Here is a 22,197-nt window from a genome sequence, read left to right as displayed (position 1 = left end):
TGCACAGAACATAATGTATGAAGTGAAAACCCAAAGGCAAGTGACACATATACCCAAGAATGTGAACTCATTTGCAGAATCCGAGAAATTGCCACCGACAAAAGGAGCACTGGAACAACACATCAAGCGAGCTCATTATCAGGCTATGGTGTGGTACCATGATGAAATAGCCAAACCCAAACTACCAGAACCATCAGAATATGGTTGGACATTAGAGAACAACCTATATAGGCCAGTGATAACCCATCTACCACCTGCACCAAAGGCTGTGCTGGAACTTGTGAGGTGCAAATGTGTCAAACAAATGTGCAGAATGGCACGTTGTTCCTGCAAGCGAGCAAATGTTGTATGTACAGAGATGTTCACTTGTGAGGCATCTGATGACATCTGTGAGAACACTCAACAATCAGCAGCCTCTGATTCAGATGACAGTGATGATGAACTATAATGATGAACTCTGAAATAATATAAAATATAACACTTAAGTTGGCCAAGCGGCATGTACCAATTTTGTTCAATAAATTTGAAAATACACTATATTTTCCATATTTTAAAATATATAACAATTTATACAAGATAAGTAGCATGATAATTTCCTGCCAAAATTACTCTGTACATCTCACCGGTCATTTTAAGGTACTATATGATGTACTTATAATTAAGTTTTGAAAAAATAAATTTTTGTTATAACACGATCACGGTCATCTCGTATTTTCTGAAAAAAAATCACACTAAACATGCATAAAAAAATTGGCACCAAGATTTTTCAATATCAATGTACTCCTGTAGTCACAAAAAAAACCTTTCACCATAAATTAACATCGTTTGCAAACATGACCATGCATCTCAACATATGCCCCTGCACTAATAGTTTGATAGATCGTTTATTGTGAAACACATGTGTGGAGAGAAAGGCTTGTCTCAAGTGTACAAGCAGATCTCTGACTCTGACCCAGGATACATGGTCTTTTATATGACTGGAAATAGAGAGGGGTCAAAGCATCAAAGGGCACTGGTTAATCAATACCAGACTACAAGAAAGCTTTGTTGAACAAAAGTCCTTCAAAGCAAAGAGAAAAACAATTCTATACATAATAATAAAACATGTGAGTAACAATATAAAGCAGTGAAGAAATGTGTGCTTTGTTTCAGGGTATGCGTGGACAGAGAAACTTTCATTCACATCGGCAAGATAAGCATTTTCACAAGGTTTATGACCTCAGTAGGCCGGTGAAGCATCTGTTTAAACAAATAAGGTATAGCTTTGCAGCACAATGAGAAGTCCATCGCCTCAGCAGGCTGATGAGACTCTTGTTTTACAATCTAGATAAGATATAACTTTGCAATACAATGAGAAGGCAGAGTCAATGACACTCAGGTCAGGTATGGGAGCATGTGCCAGAACAGCGCGTCGCTGCGTCCACTTTCCGCCGGTACTCCAGGGGCCTCCATCTGGCCTTCCCCCAGGCAGATGCAAGGCTCATCCCCATCTCCTTGAGATGATGGTCAACCTGCTGCAACCATGAGGCACGTGGTCGGCCCACTGGCCTCCTCCACTCATGAGACTCCCTCGCTGAGAGAATCTGGTGAGCAGGATCAGCGTCAGGAAAACGAGCCACATGTTTGTTTTTTTTAATGTTTATTTTCTTGTATATATTGTGATGGTTGTGGCCTGGGGTTGGAGTTCGTGTACCACCACTCTGAGAGAATGGAAGCACACACACATCTATCTATAATTCCAGCAATGTGTGTGACTGTGTGTCTGTGACCGCTGTTTCTCACCAACCACTGGTCCGATCTAATTGAAACTTGCTAGCTATATTGCTGGGGCCCTGAGTATGTGCCTTTTCATGGTTTGATATTAATTGGACAAGTGGTTCCCAAGTTATGACCATTTATTTACCAAACCAATGACAGAACACCTTGCTGCATATGCGTGGCCATTGGGGAAGAGAACCTCAGCCGCGTTCCCCATTACCGGTTACAACGTACGGACTTCCAGATAGTGATGACTTACTGTATTCTAATAATTTCTCGATTTCTTATGCGCATTTATAGATAAACACAATGCCCCAATGCAGTCGTCGTTTACAAGAGCGAAGGAACGGCCTGTGTGGTTGTTTGAAAGTTTTTTTAAATTTTTTTGGTTTGCACGTATGGCCATGCACGTACGGCCACACGAGAGCGAAGGAACGGCCTGTGTGGTTGTTGTTTCTGGCACGCGGTTTGAAAGTTTTTTTTATTTTTATTTTTTGCACGTACGGCCACGCACGTACGGGCATATATGTACAGGCACGTACTAGCATATATTAATCAATTATTACCCTCGCCATTGCGTTTGGGCCCGTTTGTTTGTTTGTCCGCACAGAACTTGCGTGCTTGTCTCAGCAACTGCTTGTTGGATTGAAACGAAATTTTCACCATTGATGCGACGACTCATGTGGAATGTTTCACTAATAATTATGACATCGTAGGTCACATGGTGTAGCAGCCATATTGGAAAACAGAAAACTTTGGTCCTCTGTATCTCTGAAACTACAGCAAGAAAAAAATTGAAACTTGCCACAAAGCAAGTACTTCTCATGGGGAATAAGTGTGATTTTTTTATTATGACATCATAGGTACCTTCATTATGACATCATAATTGCATCTGTAGAACACCACATCCTATCAGCATGAAAATTTTTGCGGGTCCTCTCAGGATAAAGTGTCCCACACAAAAAAAGGTTGATGATGTCATTGGTCACGTGATTCAGAAGCCGTTGCTTTAAAATAAAATTTTAAAAAACCTTCAAAAATCTTCTCTGAAATGGCTGAACAGATCGAGGTGAAACTTTACATGTATGACCACCTGTCCATATGGAACAAAAGGTTCACACGTATGATGTCATTGGTCACATTGTTTGGCAGTCATATTGGATTTACCCTAAAACCTATAAAAATACACCACTCAAAGGAAGTCCTGGCAAGGGTCTGCAATCTCAGATTGCTCTTTTTCTTGTTTCTTTAGTATTCTGTTTAGAGTAAGGCAAGTTGTATTCATGTGATCGATATGTGTTGTGCAAGTTTTTAGGGTTTTGGTTTCTCTTTTACCCCTTTTATATTTCCCGATTTTTCTATTTTCCTTTCTCTTCTCACTCTATTTCTTTTATCTCTTTCTTTCCAACATTCTCTTGCACGTGACACCATTCACTGGTATCCTGCATCCACATCAATTCACATTTGCAAGCATTGCCTCATTTAAAACCATTCGATGCACCGAAACGTTCACAAACCACGGCTTCTGGTTTGACACAAGCTGCATCGGAGCGGAAGCCACATTGACACGGGGTTTCAGGAGCGAAAATACTGAAAGACTCTCAAACCTTCTACCCCTAACCCCCCCAACCTCCGCATGATGAGAATGTGGCACAGCTGGTCAAATTTGGAGGTGACATGGGGTGGGGGGGCATGGGGGGCTTAGCGGCTGGGAAGGAGCACAGCCTGGAAGAGGCAAGAGGATAAAAGGGGCACACTCGAGTCAGTTTGTTCTCTCTCAAAGAAAGGACCTCATATGAAGAAGTGGAGAAAGCCGTTTCCCCCACATCCCTCCCCCCCCCCCCAAGATTTACTCGTTCACAGCTTGTGTCCACAGTACGGAGTTTGCACTTCCATTCACACCTCCCGCTTTTCACACTAGAGACATTTTCTCACGCATGTTTTCTTCTTCTTCTTCTTTACACTTTTCTCCCGTTCGCTTTTCTCCATGGCAGCTTCGACTCGACCCAGGGTGATGTCTTCAGTACCATAGCGGGAACAGCGCCATCTCCAAATGCACTTCTTCCAATATCCAAGTTATAGGATGGACCCCAGATAATTGGAGCTCTGCCACACGAGGTAAGCATGACGAGCGAGTTCAGGTGCAGGGCCATGGTAAAGTCGCTCCAACCGGAGTGACCTGTTTGCTGAGGGCACAGCAAAAGTCCCGCTCTTTCTCCACCGTCAACTTCTATGTTATTTTGCCCCCTGAACCCAACCTTTCTGTGTCATTCCTCATGAATCCAGTGGCGTATTCTGTGTTAAGTGATTGTTTGTAAGTGCTCCGGGTGGGAATGTTCGCGCAAGGGGAAGGGCAAATGTATATGTGTTTCATCTGTGTTGAAGTACATGCCTTTTTTTACGTTTCAGTTTTCCCACCATTTTTGATCTTTGAATATCCCTGCCATTTTCTTTCACCTGATCATATCCCCATAATACATCCCATCATTTCTGCTCTTTTGTTCCTTTGCTTGCCTGTAATAAATCCATGAAAGTGTTGATACGTGTCTTGATTTATACAGCTTGTGGTTGGTCCGAGATAGCGCTCCTGGGGGACAATTGTTACGAGACTAGTTATAATGGTAGCCCACGTAATGTGGCATGCGGCGTTGGTTTGCTCAGCCAAGTAATTAACCACCGCGTAGTCACCGGCACGGTTCCCCATCTGCCACGCTTAACTCACCGGCAGGTAAACCGACTCTCGGCGTGAGGATCTGGCCCGAGTTAAGGGTTGCAGATGGTGTCCATAATTTCTTGGGACACGCCACTCTCTTGAAGTTATCCTGAGGCAACGTAGTAACAATATGTTCGCGAGGGCACGTGGTCCAGCTGGCCCACAACCACTCGAGCCTGTCCCTTTGGTGCCGATCTGTCATTGGGGTCCTGTCGGGCACGTAGCAGTTCCATGCAGGCCTGTCCTCTCTGTGTCTTGCGTGTTTCAACCAACCATGGGGAACCAAACCGCGAACCACAACCAGCAACACACATACCGCCTTGTGTCGTTTCTGGCACATTGTGCCCTGTTCTCGCGTACCTTATCCTACATGCCAACCACAAACCGCAAACCTCTCCTCACTTGTGCCACAAACACTCCTGTTGTGCAAGGTGTGCGCATTTTTTTTAAAGGCTCACTGGGGCCCATTGACTTTCCTCTGGTATGTGGCCAATGGCTGAAGCAGCCAGACCAATTAGGATTTATGGGTGCGTTTTGAGAGCCCTGCTTCGCTCGCCCATGGACTACACCGATTGCGATTGGCTGCGAAGTAAGGAAAATTGCACATAAAGTCCGATGCATGACAAGGAACGTTTAAGAATATGTGGCGGGTGGGAAGGCGATGCTTCTGGATAAGGGTTAGTTTCAGGAGCAAAATGAATACTATACGTCACTTCAAACAAACAAACAAATAAATATATTTTTTTTTCTTAAAGGAGCAAAATTAATATATCACCTCAAATAAATCACCAATCGATTTCAGACAAAAGATTTCCATACAAAGACTTTCGAAATGAACGTTTTCAGTTCCATCTACCCTATCTTCAAATCCTGATCGATTTGGTACTGATCTGGACATCGTTTTCCATGATAACCGAGTTCGTAAACACGAAAGAAACGAGTCAAAATTTGCCAATGGAGGGAGGAGATCGAAATGGCCGTGGGAGGGGTCTTGGGAGGCGTTGGATGAGTGAGACGGTGCTGTATTTAGTTGGTCCTGGTGACACGCATGCAGAGAGCTGGTTTGCACGTTTCAAGCTTAACCTTTTCAAAAAAAAAACAACCAATTTACAGGTAAGACTTTTCAACTTATTATAAAGGCTGTTCTATAATGTTCAGACTTCATTGGTGTTGGTTCCAGGTAATTTTTAGGAATGACCTGTTTGGTAAGATACGGCAGATGAGTCAAGGAGATAAGATGGTTTAAGTGTAAACGCCCCATCCACCACTCGAGTGCTGTTGTCCTTAACGGATGAGCAGTTTGCTTCTTGTACACTGTTCCTACATCATGTGTTTTTGAATTATATGGTTACAAACTCACGAGTACATTAGTACGTTTGATATAAACATACTTGGTTCTATCTGGGTACAACGATAAGTTGGAAATGAGTCATGCAGGTCGAAGGCAAGCTAGAACATGAAGCAATCGAAATTCTGTTCATGCCATTCGTAACCACAGGTGTTGTCTCTATCAATCTACCCTGGTGTTTACACTCTACAATGTGAGGCACTGCATTCCGTTGGTCTAATATATCCAGAAAGACAATGACTTGTGCTACATGTTATGGTGCTAACATTTAGTAATCCAATCTAATGGCTCATAATAATTAACATCGTCACAGTGGTGCCAACGTTGATGATATACCCTGTTATACATTTGGGCTATCCCCAGGTTGCCCCCCTTGGGACCCAGTCCTGTGTTTGCAGCGCTTTGCCATCCATGTGCTGAATGTAAGAAGTTCAGGCAGCTTTCCACGAGGCAGTTTCATCACATGACTGGATTGGAACAGTTTGTTTACAGACAGACTGCATGGCCCATGGTACCTGACTTTCCTGCCAACCATTGCTGCTGTAAGCTAAGAATCGTCAGATGGATCGCACGTGAGAAACGTCACATGTGGTCGGCAGACTAAGCAATCACGAATTTGTGGTTGGAATTTGAATAGAGGTTGTGCCGGATGACAGGCAGTTCCACGTTATGGTTCCACAAAGAAATTTGTAATTTGTTCAGGGTGCTGGCGATAGCTCGCCTAGTTTTCGTGAAGGAATCTTTAACGTCCACCAGGTACCAACTAATGCCGGCAGATGGGACGCCCAGTTTAAGATCCATCCGAGGGACAGAACGCCAATTGATGCCAAGCCCTACTTGCGAGACACCGGGATGACAGTTTATAGCTGGGCCAAGATTCAAACCCAGGCTAGATGGCTCAGAGGGGAGCACGTGTACCTCCAGATCACCCTGCCAGCCCAGTCACATTTGTCTGTGACAAATATACATTGCGCCATTTAAAGATGGTGTCTTACCTAATCCAAATTTCACTGATGCCGTACCTATTGTTGTGACAGATGAAAATACCTCTTTATCTTCATCACTCAAACAACAGATACTAAGAATTGGCACGTGGGTTTTATTAAATATTAAATTTCACAGAATCCAGAAGAGAGATGTGATGCAGGAGTCCCGGTCCATAGGAGACAGCAGTACTCCATCGAGCTTTCGACAAAGGTTTTTCAGACCGTGAGTACTTCTGATCTTTCAAGGAATGACTTGGAACTACGGAGGATATACAGTCTGTGGCTGGCTTTAAAAGCCAGCTTTGCTTCATGATCAGCCCAGGAGAGCTAACGGCTGATGCCAAGGCTGAGAAGTTCAAGACACCAAACCTCTTCCAGTGGCTGACCATGGAAATTGATTTGAAGAGCCTTCTGGAGTGATAATGTGAACTTTTCCAAGATCGAGAGGCATGTTCCATTTAGCAGACCAGAATTAATAAATTCCACATTGGCAGAGAATGACGTAGCTGTTGACTGCTTGTCAGTGGTGTGGGGGTACTGTACAATACAATGTGGATTCATCTGAAAAAAGGAAAGGGAAGGTTTTCCAGAGCATGAGAGAGGTCAGGCTGGGCCTGACACTGCCTTGCCTACTCCAGCCTCCACTGGGAGGGGAAGAGGAGAGGATTCCATTGATTACAGAGTGTTTACTCTACAAATTAAATAATTCAGAAAGCTAGGTCGGAAGGATGTCTTGTACGCCACAGCTGGTGAGCTTGACTAGCAGAGGCCGCACAAGAAAAGGGTGCCGATTTGTCCGAACCGTCTTTATCTTCCCATTGCTACGTAGCATAAGGCCGATAGTATCATCAACACATTTTTGTCAAACACTTTTTTAAATTTCAGGTGGCTCTCATGTAATTAGATCTAAAGGGTTTTTTTATTGACATCTCAGTGCCTAAATAAACTAGAGAGGTCATCGAACACGATATCCCATGCAGTGTTCAAGTATATACAGGAGGGCCTTTTGCCATATGTGGGGGTTACATGCTTGAAAATCCCCGTGAACCACAAATCCACAAACTTAGAGGGTAATGGGGAAAATAGGGTTTGGGGCTTGAACTTTGAAATTTGTCCAAACTCGACTCCTTAATTAACATGTTTTTGCATTATTTTTGTGCTATTTATTTTCATGAATGAAAGAGTTATTAAGAACATAAAATGAATTTATTTTCTTGAGTTAATATTATTATTTCGAATGTTGCCTGTGGCTGATGGTTGCATCATTTCCTGGAAGTGCGGCTATGCTGCTGATGCAGTGCCCCCTGTCAACAGTAAGCTGGTACTCATCTTGCCGACCTCGGAAGGATGACAGGCTGAGTCACCCCCCACCTGGTGTAATCCAACAGCCCAAAAGGGGCTCAAACTCAAGACCCAAAGATCTTAAGCCAGCCCCCTTGACCATGAAGCAAACACCAAGCTTATTTTCCTGCATGAAGAACATAAAATAAAGTTTATTTTCTTGAGTTATTATGATCATGAAATTTACCTTTAATAATCTGCACATATGTATGTATATCCGCTCTTCACATCCATTGGTTGGACAGCTGACCTGACGACACCCACAAATGTAACCTGAAATACCTAACCTAAAGTGCCAAGAGGGCCCAAAATACTCTGAGGACCCAAATGACCCCAAGGAACCAAAAGATCCCAACGACCTAAAAGACTGAAAAGACCCCAAATACTCTTAAAGACCCTGAAGACCCAAAAGACCCGAAGACCCAAAAATGCTCCAAAGACCCAGAAGACTCAAAAGAGCGAAAATACCCCGAAGAACCACAATACACCAAAATAAAAACCTCGAGGACACAAAAGCCCTAAAAACCCCAAGGAACCAAAACACCCAAAACACTCCGAGTACCAAAAAGACTACGGGGACCCTGACGACCTAAAATACCAAGAGGACCCAAAAGACCCCAAGGACCCAGAGGATGAAAAAGACCGAGGGCATCCAAAAGACCCCGAGGACCTAAAATACCGAGAGAACCCAAAATACCTCGAGGACCCAAAAGACCCGACAGACCCAAAAGACAAAAGGGGACTATCACGGACCCATAGAAATTCTGCATTAAAGTAAAATGTGACTTCAGTTCCCTAACCCTCCCCCCCTCCACTACACCCATACACAATCTCATGTCCTTAACCCCCCCTCCCAACTCTGACCTCTCTCTGCCCCCCCTACCACCACACCCAAACTCTGTGCTCCCCCCTCCTTTTTTTCAAATCCTCAAACCTGCTGCCAACCCAATGTTATCAACTCCCTCCCCCACCCCCAACCAAAAACACCTCAAAAGCCTAAAACCCCTTGATCCCAACTTTGTCCCATCTTTGCCCTCACTTCCCCAAGCCAACTCTGTCATCCCCTCCCCCTTTCTTCTTCAAGTCCTTAACTGCCCCCAACCCCAAGAACTCGATCCCCCTTTCATCCCCATGCCATCAATCCTCCCCAATCCCCCCCTTCCAACTCCATGCACCCTCACTCCCAACTCTCAACTCTCTGACCTCCCTTCCCGATTTCTTCCTGTTCTTAACAACGTTACACAAAGATACACAGGGAACTTTGAAGCATGAGAAGGCCATTTGGCATATCATGCCTGCGTTATTCCTGTTCCCGTTTGTTAAGAAATCCAAACCCCCCATCCAAATCCTCGATCTTTTCTACCCCCGATAATCCACCCAAGCCCACTTCCTTCAATTCCCCTGCTTTCCTTCCTGAAAGTCCCTGTAATGTCCATCTTCTCTTCCCCGTCCCATCCCTCTCCCTTCCACAGATCTCCTGATGTGTCTGTTCCCCACTGTTTTGTCCCTCCCACTCCCGCCCCTCTTGTCTCATGCCCCCTTGCTGTGCGTTGTGTTTTTGCTCTCACACGAGCCTCGACAAGGTATACAAAAAAAAAAAGAACAATGTTAAAAGTAAATAAAGATGGAACGTAAAATTCACAATCACTTCTCCCTTTCTTCCCTTATTCTCACTATAATTCACAGACCGATGTTTGTGTGTTTGTTTGTTTGTTTGTCGCGCTACTAATCCTATAGTTGTGGCCAGATTCCATCCAGACTTGCGACATAGGATCAGCATAACCCCAATTAATGTATAGGGGAGTTTTTTTTCTTTGACGGTGGTCTTGAGGGTGTAATAAGATGACTCCACATCTCAATGTAGGAGATCAACAGCTTTAATGTACAGCATCGCATGCAACGTCACTCAGCACGGTATCCTGCCGTAACCCAAAACGGCTTCACCCGTGCTCAGTTTCCGCTCACCACATGCCCGCCCCCTTACCAGGGGGCTAAGGTTTTCAGGTCACATGACATCCCCCTTTCTTCATAAATCAAAAAACAAAGAAATCACACAGTTGATCCAAGGCATCGAATGGGAAGGAAATAAAAGGACAGAGAGAGGGAAAAAAACCTCACGGTACTTCCGGGTGAAATGCAATGGAGTTCTGGATTGCTATCCTCCCACGTATTAGCTCGACCACGACGGATCAAATGTGCAGCCTGACAGGGCGTCTGACCGTGCGACCAGACCGAGTTTGGGATGCTAGTGGCGTGGTAGGTGCTTGGTTATGTGGGGATGATGGTGGCTCCTTGTCAGCACACTGTTGTCCCTTGGCAGTGGCACGGTCCACATCAGTATCACAAGGGGCGTTCTGGAACATCTCGAGCTCTGGCTGCCTTGACTGGGTCTGTGGAGGAGGTCAAATGTGACGGCGATTCCGCCTCAGGATGTTCCCCGTTTCCGTGATGACTTTGTACAATCTGGGCTTTGAGCGGGTGGTGGACACAATTGCTGGTTCCCAAGTGTGGGACCGTCCAGCCTCCTCGAGAACCCAAACTCATTGGCCAGGTTTAAGTGGCCCAAGATCAGGGCCAGCCCGGCAGTCAAAGTACTCTTTCTGGGACGGTTGCTGACGGTCAAGTGCCTCAAGGGTTGCGTCACGCTTCGGTGCCAAGTTCGGCACCTTGGTAGGGCAGGTTGGATTTCATTTTCCTCTGATTCAGTCAGTCAGCAGGTGACCCAAGGTGGCTGTCGATGGATGTAATCCTCAGAATGAAGAGGGCCATGTGTGGGTCTACAACAGAGAGCTTCATTTTGTGTCAGGTGTTTTTTTAAGGTTTGCACCTGGTGTTCTATGCGGCCGTTTGATTGTGGATAGTGGGGGCTTGAGGTACGTAGGTTGAAGCTCCAGTCCTCAGCAAATTTTGTAAAGGCGCGGCTGCTAAAATGGCCCCCATTATCGCTCATGAGTTTCTCTGGAATGCCACGCTCTGAAAATACCAGCTGCAGAATATCAATTACATCCTTGCTAGTTGCCCCTGTTGGAAGTTTTCGAACAGTGGGCAACCTGGAGAATGAAACATTAGCGAGCAGGAGGTCGTCATATCCATGCAGGTAGAATAAGTCTGCAGCCAGTGTTCGCCATGGCTTGGCGGGGATTTCATGTGAGATCATTGGTTCCTAGGATTACCGACGCCGATTCATCTGGCAGATGTGACAGGAGTCAATCCAGTTTTCAATGTCCTCATTCACCTTTGGCCAGAACACACAATTGCGTGCCCCGAGCTGGGTTTTGAGGATACCAAGATGGCCCTCACGTAGCTTCGTGAGGATCTCACGTTGTAAACTGGCAGGTACGAGGAGCCGGCTCCCCCCTTCCACAAGACACCATTTTTGACACTCAGCTCATCACAGTAATTCCAGTATGGCCTCAGTTCACTCGGCACATCTTGGCACCTGTCCAGCCATCCAGTCATGATCACTTTCCTGAGCGTGGTTAGGAGGGCATCCACGTCTATGGCTTGCTGCATTTGCTGCGTCTTCTGATGGCTGAATTGGACATGCTCTATTTTCACATTGAGCTGGATGGTTGGTGCTTGCGTTGGTGTCAGCAAGCGAGACAGTCCATTGGATGGGAGCATGTCTTTGTCAGCTTTGTACTTGATGCGCGCGTCATACCCCTGGACCCGCAATTGCATCTGTTGCAGTCGGGTTGAGGTGGAAGTCAGATCTTTCAAGCTGATCATTTTCAGCAGTTTGTGGTCACTCTCGACAATGAAGGGGTGACCGTTTAGGTATGTGTGGAAGCGTTCGCACACGAACACGACGGCCAGCATCTCACGCTCAATGTTGGCATACCGTTGCTCCACCTCAGACAGGCTATTTGATGCGAAGGCAATGGGCTGGTTGTCTTGCATTAGGCAAGCCCGAAGGCCTTTTGTAGAGGCATCAACCTGTAGTGTGGTGGATTTTTGTGTGTCGAAGTAGGTTAGGCAATTCTCGTGACAGATGGCATTCTTGACCTTTTGGAAAGCCTGGCTGTGGCTGGCTGTCCATTCGAGTTGCTCTGATTTCACCAGTTCACGAAGCGGAGCTGTGAGGTCATACAGCTTTCGTTTGAAGGGGCTCATATACGTGATGACACCAAGTGCCTTATGAAGCTCACAGAGGTTTTTCAGGTCTGATGAGCTCTCAATCACGTCCGCATTCCCAGGGTCTGGGTGGGCACCTTGTTGTTCAAAGATGAGACCAAAAAACAGAATCTGTGCCTTTTGATGCTGCACTTGTCACTGTTGAACTGCAGGCCGAATCTGGCAGTTGTTCTCATGAGGTGGTGAAGGTTTTGGTCATGTTATTGCCCTGTTTTGCCGCAGACAGCAACATCATCTGTAATGCTGATGACACCTGGGCATTGCTCGAGAATTTGGTCCATCTTGGCCTGGAAGACGTCCTGGAACATCACCAGTCCAAATGGCATTGGTTGGAAGCAATAATGACCATATGGTGAGTTGAAGGTCATGAATAGCAGTCAAGGCAGCCAGAGCCCGAGATGTTCCAGAACACCCCTTGTGAGACCGATGTGGACTGCACCACTGCCAAGGGATAACAGTGTGCTGACAAGGAACCATCATCATCCTCACATAACCAAGCGCCTACCACGCCACAAGCATCCCAAACTGGGTCTGGATCAGCGGCCAGCAGGTTGTCCAACGTGTTGACTGGCTTGTCGGTTGCACAGTTCTCCTGCAGCGAGCAGTGGAGGGTGAGTAGATGAAGGTTCTAATAGGTGGGAAGGCCAAGGATTGCAGGGCCAGTGGCCTTGACCATGAGAAACTCAGCATAGACTCACTGGGTATTCCGTTTCTTGTAGGGGACCATAAGGGTGCCAAATTGCCAAATTCGTGAACCGTTGTAGGCCGTTAATATTGTCTGGGGTTTCTCTTGAACACAGCCAGGTAGCGGCAGCCCAGATGAGTCGACGTTTTGGGGATATAGTTGCCTTTATATCCGAAAGGGCAAGGTATTGCCCTCTGCCCCAGTGTCGACCTTGACCCTCAGGGAGTGAATACCAGCTCGGCCAGGTAGTGAAATGGTCAAGTCGGTGAAAATCTCTCACCAGGAATCGATGGTCTGGCTGTGGATTTTAATGGTGGTGAAGCTCAACGTGTCACAGTCATTGTCAAGTTCTACATCTCTCCCCAGGGTGTGGATGAGCTTCCGGTTGAAGGATTTGTGCTCTTTGGTCACTGGGCAGGTTGTCTGCCAGCCTTTTCCTTGCCTCAATCTCGAGAGACAAATGGCTTTCCAGTGGTTTTGCTTTCGGCATGTCTCATGTCGAGCCCCATGCTGGGCATCGGTGTCGGGGCTGGGGTGGATGTCGTCTTCCACAGAAGCGGCACTCTTTTTGGTGGTGCCCAATTGTGTGAACAAAATTGGTTGCCTGTTGGGTCTGGGTGAACCGCTGCATGTGAGTGACAGAGCCCTCATGCGACCGACTTATTTCCAGGGCTTTATCCAATGTGAGGGTGTCGTCCTTCGCAAGGAGCTCTTTATGTAGCTCGGGATACCATGTCCCCGCAATGAGCTGTTCTATGATGCGCTCATCCGCCTCGGGGGTCTTGAACTTGCATTTGTTCACTTGTTCTTGGCATCTGGAGATGACATTGTCCGTGGCTTCATCGTCGTCGTCCTCAAATCGTAGGCAGAAACGAGCCAAACGGTGATTGGCATGGGGTTTCAGTTCAGCTTAAAAACGCTGCCAAATCACCGCTGGCGTCACAGTGTTCAGCCTTGTGCCGTCAGCGTTATCAAGGCCCCATGAACTGTCGAGTCTCAAGCCTTTCTCACCTGATAGCAGGAAAATGTGGTCTATTTGTTTGTCACCTGCGACATCCTTCACAGAGAAGTACAGCTGGGTGCGCTTTCTGAATTGCTCGAAGGCTTCGCCAAGGTTGGCGCTGGTCCAATCCAAGCATGGCATCGTGGGCATGTCCGCCATTGTGCACTTGGCCAAGAATCCCGAGAAAGGGTTCCAATCGGGTTTATAGGTTCACCTTTCACTGCCACCTTGTAATAAGATGACTCCACGTTTCAAGGTATAGTGGGGCGGCTTAGCCCAAATATTCAAAAGAATTGTGCATTTTGTGATACAAGCACCAAATTTGGCACAAATGTACATTAATATGTTGCGAACATTTTCAGATATTGGGCCACTTGAAATTCTCTCTTTATGTCCGCCATATTGGATTTAAAAATGGCCGCCACTTGAAATCTCCATTTGCTATTATCTCTGGAAGTAATGCAGCTATTGACTTGATTCTGGTATCTAAATGTATGTTTTTGGGGGCAAGGAATCCAATGGTACCATTTTCAACTTAATATTATCTATCACAGTCTGTTATATAATTTTATTTGGAAATTATCTTGGCAAATATTGGATTCAACACAATACTTTGAAAAGAATGTCTTAGTTGTGTAAATGTCTTAGGTATAATACTGACACATGCAACATGGTCTAGTATTTGAGGCGAGGTGTACTGGTATCTGAGGCTAGGTATATACCGGTACTGAAGATACGTGTACATAAACAGTGTCATGTTAACAAGTTCAGCATTGCCACAAGTACATGTATGTTGTTGACTCATCGTCATGTGCAGTCCCCTTCACACACACAGAGGGCTGTGCACTGAAGGGCAGCCTTTTTGCACTTGCAGCGCCTCACACACCCTTTCTTGCACTTGCAAGAAACCAGCTCAATGCAGCTGTGCACTGCCTCAGTTAGCCTGGTCCAGTAAGGTGTGTACTGTCCTTCTCCAGTCCTTGACAAACCCCAGTTGCTTGGTGGAGGGAGCTCTGGTGCTGGCAGCAATATCTGACCCCACACATGTCCACCATGATACACTGCCCTCTTGACATGTTCCTCCAGAGCTGCCTTCGTTGGAGCGATGAGCTGCACATCGTTCTTCCTTGCGAAGAGTTTCCTCCTGGCCTTGTCAATGTCTGTGCATTTGCTGGTTTGATCATACAACAGGATCACAAACCTCTCGATGATGCGCATTGCATCGTCTGGTATGTCACGAGGTGCAGAGGACAGCAGCATCAGCACCTCAGTGAGTTCTGGCAGTACCGTCCAGACTGCCCACACAGTCTTCTTGCCATGTCTATGAAAACTAGACAGTGTCGCATCCAGTTAGAGCGTGGATCATTGGCAGTGCACGAGCCTTCTCTCGTCCCAATCCAGCTGCTATTTCGTGTGCTGCGAGGTATCGGAAACTCTGGCCTGTTCCGAATGCCAGCCACAGTTTGTCTTCTGGTTGCAACTCCTGTGCCAGGGACACTGCCAGCACCACAACATCGGTGTCTCCAGTCCGGATGAGTATTGCATGGTGTCAATGCTGGACTGCGTGAGATGCATGCAGCAACATCCGACTGTCAGCTTCTTGATGGTTACATGGGGTGAGTGAGGTCAGATCTGGCAGTAGTGGCTTGCTGAGCACTGCCTCTCCATCAGTAATGATGAGTTGCTTGTCCTCCTGGTCAAACCATTCCATGAGAGCTGCTGAGAGGAACCTGAACAGCTCGGTCTTGTTGGAAGTTCTGCCAGTTTCCTGGTATGGCTGCGGCAGCCACCACACGTCTCCGCACACCTTGTCCCCGCTTTGCACGTGTACTACCTTTCAGTGAATCAGCAAGGTAAGTATCCCAGACCAGATCCAGGCGTGACACTGTTTGCAGCTTCGTGGACATATATGGGATGAAGATCTGTTGTGCATACTCTTCAAAGGTCTTTGATGCAAAAGATGGCTTAAAGGGTCGAGGAAAAGGGGATTATGCATGTTTGGTATTTATTGACAATATGAATGTAATGTTACATAAAATATGCATATGAAAAACACAAATGAATGGGTCACTTTGTTTCCTAATGGGAAATGAATTTATATTTTAGACTGCCAGTATATATGAGCTTGTCTGAGTTGTTACTGGTGATTTAGTATAGTTTTTATTTTATTTTATTTATATTTACAGAACTAAGACATTCTTTTCAAAGTATTGTGTTGAATCCAATATTTGCCGAGATAATTTCCAAATAAAATTATATAACAGACTGTGATAGATAATATTAAGTTGAAAATGGTACCATTGGATTCCTTGCCCCCAAAAACATGCATTTAGATCCCAGAATCAAGTCAATAGCTGCATTACGTCCAGAGATAACAGCAAATGTAGATTTCAAGTGGCGGCCATTTTGAAATCCAATATGGCGGACATAAAGAGAGAATTTCAAGTGGCCCAATATCTGAAAATGTTCGCAACATATTAATGTACATGGTGCTTGTATTACAAAATGCACAACAGGTTTGCTATGCTGCTACACTAGTAGGAGATCAACAGCTTTAATGAACAGCATAGCATGAAACTTCACTCGGCACGGTATCCTGCCATAGCCCAACACGACTTCACTCGTGCTTCGTTTCCGCTCACCACATGCCCCGCTCCCTTGCCAGGGGCTGCAGTTTCCAGCTCGTATGACAGGGGAGAGAGAGGGAGGGACGCAAATTCTCCATGTAAATGTGTATCGTGTAGCGCCGCCAACAGATGTGGTCTCCACAGACCTTTACAAGTCTCCACCATCAACAGTGCAGTATTCCCGTCCCCACGTTTTCCAGTGGAATGAGGCGTTTTGAATTATAAGCAGTAGATATGTTTTTGCTTCATACACATAACTTCATGGGTTATTTTTGTTTTTGCCAACACAGAGCTGTCAGTTGCTTATACACCGCCCAAATAAAGCTTTGCGTCAGAAGAACATGTTGCATGCTTGGAACAAGATCACCCATAAGGTGGGTACTCTGCTCGTAATAATAATGATGATTATAAACCTGATCCAATAATGTTATTGCGATGTTGATGATGTCTTCAATAAAGAGGAGTTGATGGAGATGATCTTATGTACCCATAATGGCCACCTTTTCACCTCAAAATCCTCAATCGGTCTATCCTCGAAAAGCATGCCATGCCCTTTCATGTTGTATTGTTCTTGATTCGGTAGCGCTTAACAGCACTGCCGTCTCACGGGTTATATCGCCGGCTAGTTCGGCACAGGTCTCGGGTCACGCGCCTAAGATCACGATACCAAAGTACCCCTGTGCCTTGCCAGTTGGGGATATACCCCGGGCTACAGAATGGGTTTGATCAGAGACCGAGCGAAGTCTGCCGCAATCCGTAGCCAGTTTGGTTTTAAATACAAATCGAGCGATTGTTCTTCAGCGCGACACGAATACGTTCAGTGCGGCAAATTTCGCAAGAATCAGCCAGATTTATTGGGGAAACATCGGGGAACACGACACAAGCAAAGCATTCACGATAACGTTATAATTCATCGATAACGAGCTCTTATCTAGGGAGCTACGGATACGGGTTTTGCAGGGGAGCCCTAACAAAATAAGCCTTAAGCCTGGACATCATGCATACCAGACACGGAGTACTTGGTGGTGCCTCATGGACGAGAGGGAAGGTGTGGAAGGCACGAATGTGGCTCGTGACAAGCCGATGTCGCCGGATTCGAGCACACAGCCCACGCACGCAGTGTGGCAAAATGGCAGCGACGTCCACCTATCGGCCCAGCTCACGCATGCAGCCTCGGTGCGTCCAGCCCCTGTGAGGTCGACGACACAAGAGAGTGAGATCTGGTGAAAGGAACTTGATCGAATTAACAGAGCCGCTGTGTCTCAGATACTTCAGAATGCATTTCCCAGTCTCAATGCTCCATAGCATGGCCGTCTCATCTTTCGGGGCGGTCTTTTTGGACCACTTCCGGGGACACGTCATTGGTCCATGGTCCGGGTTTGCAGCAGCTGTCCGCCAATGGGTTGCTGGCACGTCTTCTTGACTGGCTCTGTCAGGGCGCTGGGTGGGGGCTGGTTAAGAGGGGGGAAGGAAAGAGAAGGCGCCTCTCGGTGCACCACCACTGTATGAACACCGGACCGCCTGCTACTCCTTCCGACACACATTTCACATCCGATTACCAAACAACCTGGCGAAACATGCATTTAAGGGGGGATCTGGGCTAATCCTATATTTAATAACCCACTAAGGGCCCATTGCCGCAACAATATATCGATATACGTATTACGCGGTTCTTAGGATTACGAAGGCAATTTGTTTTTTTTACAGTCTTTAAGTTTATAATTCAATTTAAACAAAGCTTAAAAGAAATTTTAAAAAGATACAATAAATTCTGGGTTTGACCACCGTTTTATCCAGCATCGATTACACCAGCCTACCTTTGTGCCTGCCATATGTATCCATTATGACGTCCTGAAAAACAGTAAGTTTAGCATTTGGAATGATTTTCAATCTTGTTTAACTGACAGGCAGGTAGAGTAAAAAATATTATCTCACTCCTCTCTGTGCAAGTGTGATCGGGACAGATTCAAAGCCAAAGTACTGTAAAACGAAACGCTCGTCTTTCTATTCATGTTCAAAATATAACATTCCAGTTAAATAATCTGTTCTTCAATCATAAACTGATAAAAAGGAACGGATGGACAGACAGACATGAACCAATTGGTTCCTCCACTTTTCACTTCATGTGCATGGGGTAATGATGGCAGAAGCAATAGGGGTTTGAGCCGGTGCTTGTGATTATTTGCTTTCAGGAAGCCACCAGGTGGTAAAGGTCTTGAGATTCACAATGCTTCTCTAAAGCTCGTCCTCTCATCCATTGTCGCATCCGGCTTTGCTGGCACATTCGATAATTGCTTGGAATTGCTTATTGACCTTTCATTTAAATGCAATGATCAGAATAAAGTGACTGCATTGGCACAAATGTTTACGCTTTTCACTCTTGCATGTCATTGCTCCTGAATCCTGAGTTTGACGACTGTTTGGCAACAGGATTGGATTTGTGAATTTAGTTATTTGGCAAAAATAATGAATAGTTCACAAATATCAAACTTAAAGACACACTCTAGATTGTACTGCTAACGTACTTTACTATCCCTACCTTTTCAGGTTTCTCTAATGGCTCCGAATGTCACCGATACATATTTAACGGTCCAATCCTCCAATGCCACAACGAATGCACCTTCGACTGTTGTTGATACACCTGATGGTCTGGCGATTCTCTTTGGCATTGTGGGGCTCTTCCTGGTGGTAGCCATTTGCATCATGGCCTGCGCAATCTTTTTGCCTTCAGGGCCCGAAATTAAGGGGGCTGTTAAGCAAAATGTGCGGAAAGTTGCATCCTGGGGAAGCCGGGAGCGAAGCCTGTCGCATCTTGGATCGGCAATCGGGGGAAGCTTCATCCGTGGGGGATCACACCCAAGCATCGACCACATGCCCTTGGAGCAAGATCAGTACGATGATGTTGACGATGAAGACAGAGGTATAGAAATGATGACCCATAAAGTCATATTTTCTTGAAAAGAAAATATTTTGCCTTGCAGTTGTGGAGAAAAGGGAAGGAAGTGTGATGAAGAGAGATCTTTTTCTTTTACAGGATTTTAAGGCTCGTAGCGGAGTTACCACACAAACATCTCACACAGGGACGTACAGATGAATACACGAGAAACACAGGACTGTTAGACGAGACAAACACAGCCACTGAGCTTGGGGGAAGTACCGTCACTTCCTGGGGCACTCTGGGTACCAGCGACATCACCGTTGTCACTGCACACAATGGGGCTATGTCCAAAAGAGGTATTTCCTCTTCCCCATTGATTCCAATCTCTGGTTCTTTGTCCGTTCTCAATATTTTTTTAAATGTAGAGTGTCAAGCAAGGAAGCAGCACCCATAAAATATTTGGTAAGACTTGGCCAGGGTTTGAAACTGCCAAACTCCCAGACTCGGAGATGTCGCTCTACCATTACACCACCGACTCTAGTTATCGATTGAACACACTTTAACAATTACTTGCAATGAATTGAATGAATAGGTTAACCTTCATATTCGACAAGGCTGTTCACATGAAAACTATCTGGTCAATTTGTTTCTGCAGCAGAAGCTGCGACCACGACAGAAACCACACTCTTCAGGATAGCAAGTAGGATGTCAAGGATGTCAAGGATCCCCCAACAAGATCAGAACACTTGCTCCCAACAATTCAGACAGGAATTTGGAACTTAGCATGGGTTCCAGAAACAACTCACCTACTCTTTGTGAAATGACCCCTTGGGATCTTCAATGTTCTCGAACTAATGTTACCAGATGAGACATCCAGTTTAACGTCCGTCCGCAGAACCGAACGCTCATTGATGAATCGCCCTGCCTGCGAAACACCATCATGACAATTCATTGCTGGGCCAAGATTGGAACACAGGATAGATGACTCAAAGGCGAGTTATTTTTCGATAATTATAGATTGGACTGGTGAGCTCAAGTGAGAATCTCATCTCGAAATGAACAGGCAAACAGACATGATGGCATTTCTACATCGAGCTACAAGGCCGGTTCAATGTAGAGCATAAAAACTGAGAAAACACGTCAAATCCTTCAACTTTTACTCATTAAAATGTATTGGTACATTGTACGTTATAGTGTTTTACACGTGGGTATCGTTTTGTCACGTCGTGACATCCTACAGTATAGGCTGACAGGAGGGTTTAGGGGTACTCACACCTCACCTCAAAGCCGTCTCGCTGGGCAGGCCGTCTGCTGGCATTAGTTGGTGGACGTTAAAGATCCCATGGTGTCCCTCGCGAAGAGTAGGCGAGCCATCGCCGGCACCATGACCAAATTACAAATACCTGCCTTAACCAGTAGAGGGCATTGCATCAGCAGCACAACTGCACATTCAGCCGATGATGCCACCCCGCAACCTTGTACTGCATACGGACAAAGAAGCAGCCAATTGTATATTTGAAACGTGTGCGGCTTTACTGAATGATAATTACACAACAAACTGTACAAAGAGCATTCTAATAAATGTATCACGTAATTTTGCATTTTGAAAGGTCGATTTATTTATTACACCACGTACCTTTTGATGTCCTGCTTGTTTATCTATTGCCCTGGTCACCTGTTCTTCGTTGCAACTATGTCAGTACGTTGACCTCTCTCTGGTCCTCTATGTCAATATGAAAGAAATGGAATAAGAAGCTGTGACAGGCAGAACGTCAGATCGAAAGAGATTTAAAAGCTTACCGGAATAACTGGATCAGAGAAGCACAAGACTGAATAAATTGTCTTCTTAGAAAGCTTTTCATGTGGCAGTCGGTAGAGCATGGCCAAAGATGATAATGGAAGACCAGCCGGCCCATCGTGTCAGTGTCATACGATCATATTCACCGCCTTGCACTTGGTTCAGGGTGCTGGCGATAGCTCGCCTACTCTTCGTCAAGGACACCGTGGCATTTTTAACATCCTTTAACCAATACTGGCAGACGAGACGCCCAGTTTAACGTCTGAGGTGTGAAGGCTTGGAGCCGAGCGGGCGCATCTCGAGGCCATCTTGCTTGCCCTTCCCCTAAACTAATCCATCACTGTCTTGTATCACTTTTAAAAGGTTATTGTGGCAAAGAAGAAAAGGTATGTCGAGGTAAATCGACAAGTTGTGAAGCATTTGCAAAATACCGTGAAACTTTGTGTTAAAACTTTTAAAAATAGATGAACTTTGTTAAAAAAAAAACAAACAAAAAAAAAAACAGACTCTAAAAGGTGAAAAAGTGAGTGGAATGAAAACAATAAAGTGAGGGTCTTGGGCCGACGTTCCACAATCTTGTCAAGGATGGTTATGGACCCCTATTACTAGTAATATTTAATTAACAATAAAATTACTAGTAACGAGCCTCTCCAACCATCCTTGACCATGTTGTGGAACGTCGGCCGAGGATCTCACTGTTTTCTTCCGTCCTCACTTTTTCACTTTTAAATTCGTTTTCTCTGCAACCACTTGAGCGATTGACCCAAAACTTTCAACATCGGAGTGCTTACGCATGGAAATTTTTTTTTAACAATGTTACATGATGATTGGATGGAAAATGCGGCCAGCGTTCCAAAAAGCCTGTTTTCTGTCGGCATGGGTTGCAGGGCAATTCACATCCCAATATATTTTGATTTTATATCTAT

At 45.6% G+C, this 22,197-nt stretch overlaps 2 protein-coding genes across 5 annotated transcripts in view; one reads left to right on the top strand and one right to left on the bottom strand.

Annotated features, from left to right (window-relative positions):
• The window catches only part of LOC147025987 (phosphorylase b kinase gamma catalytic chain, liver/testis isoform-like), a 77,615-nt gene extending 56,523 nt beyond the window's left edge, over positions 1–21,092 (bottom strand). For 2 of the 4 annotated variants that reach the window (XR_015058074.1, XM_085880955.1), the window contains exons 1-3: positions 20,280–20,400; positions 18,413–18,446; positions 17,601–17,784 (exon numbers count right to left, since the gene is read on the bottom strand). Coding sequence is in view for 1 of the 4 variants with exons in the window: in XM_085880955.1 (XP_085737081.1) it covers positions 17,601–17,784; positions 18,413–18,437 (209 nt within the window). In the remaining 3 variants the exon portion in view is untranslated. Of the gene's footprint in view, positions 1–17,600; positions 17,785–18,412; positions 18,447–20,279 lie in introns of all 4 variants that reach the window. The other 2 variants (XR_015058076.1, XR_015058075.1) reach the window with 2 other exon arrangements.
• Positions 5,470–21,072, top strand: LOC147025988 (uncharacterized). Its single transcript, XM_085880958.1, has 3 exons — positions 5,470–5,584; positions 16,886–16,969; positions 19,143–21,072. Exons 1-3 carry the CDS (start codon positions 5,477–5,479, stop codon positions 19,551–19,553), a joined length of 603 nt encoding a protein of 200 aa, XP_085737084.1. The 5' UTR covers positions 5,470–5,476; the 3' UTR covers positions 19,554–21,072.
• Positions 21,093–22,197: the final 1,105 nt, after the last annotated feature.

Source organism: Eptatretus burgeri, chromosome 5, assembly GCF_056783735.1.
Source record: "Eptatretus burgeri isolate ZD-2024b chromosome 5, Ebu_testis_v1, whole genome shotgun sequence".
Taxonomy (NCBI): domain Eukaryota; kingdom Metazoa; phylum Chordata; class Myxini; order Myxiniformes; family Myxinidae; genus Eptatretus; species Eptatretus burgeri.
The sequence above is the reverse complement of the archived record's forward strand: the minus strand, read 5'-3'. Positions and strand labels throughout refer to the sequence as shown.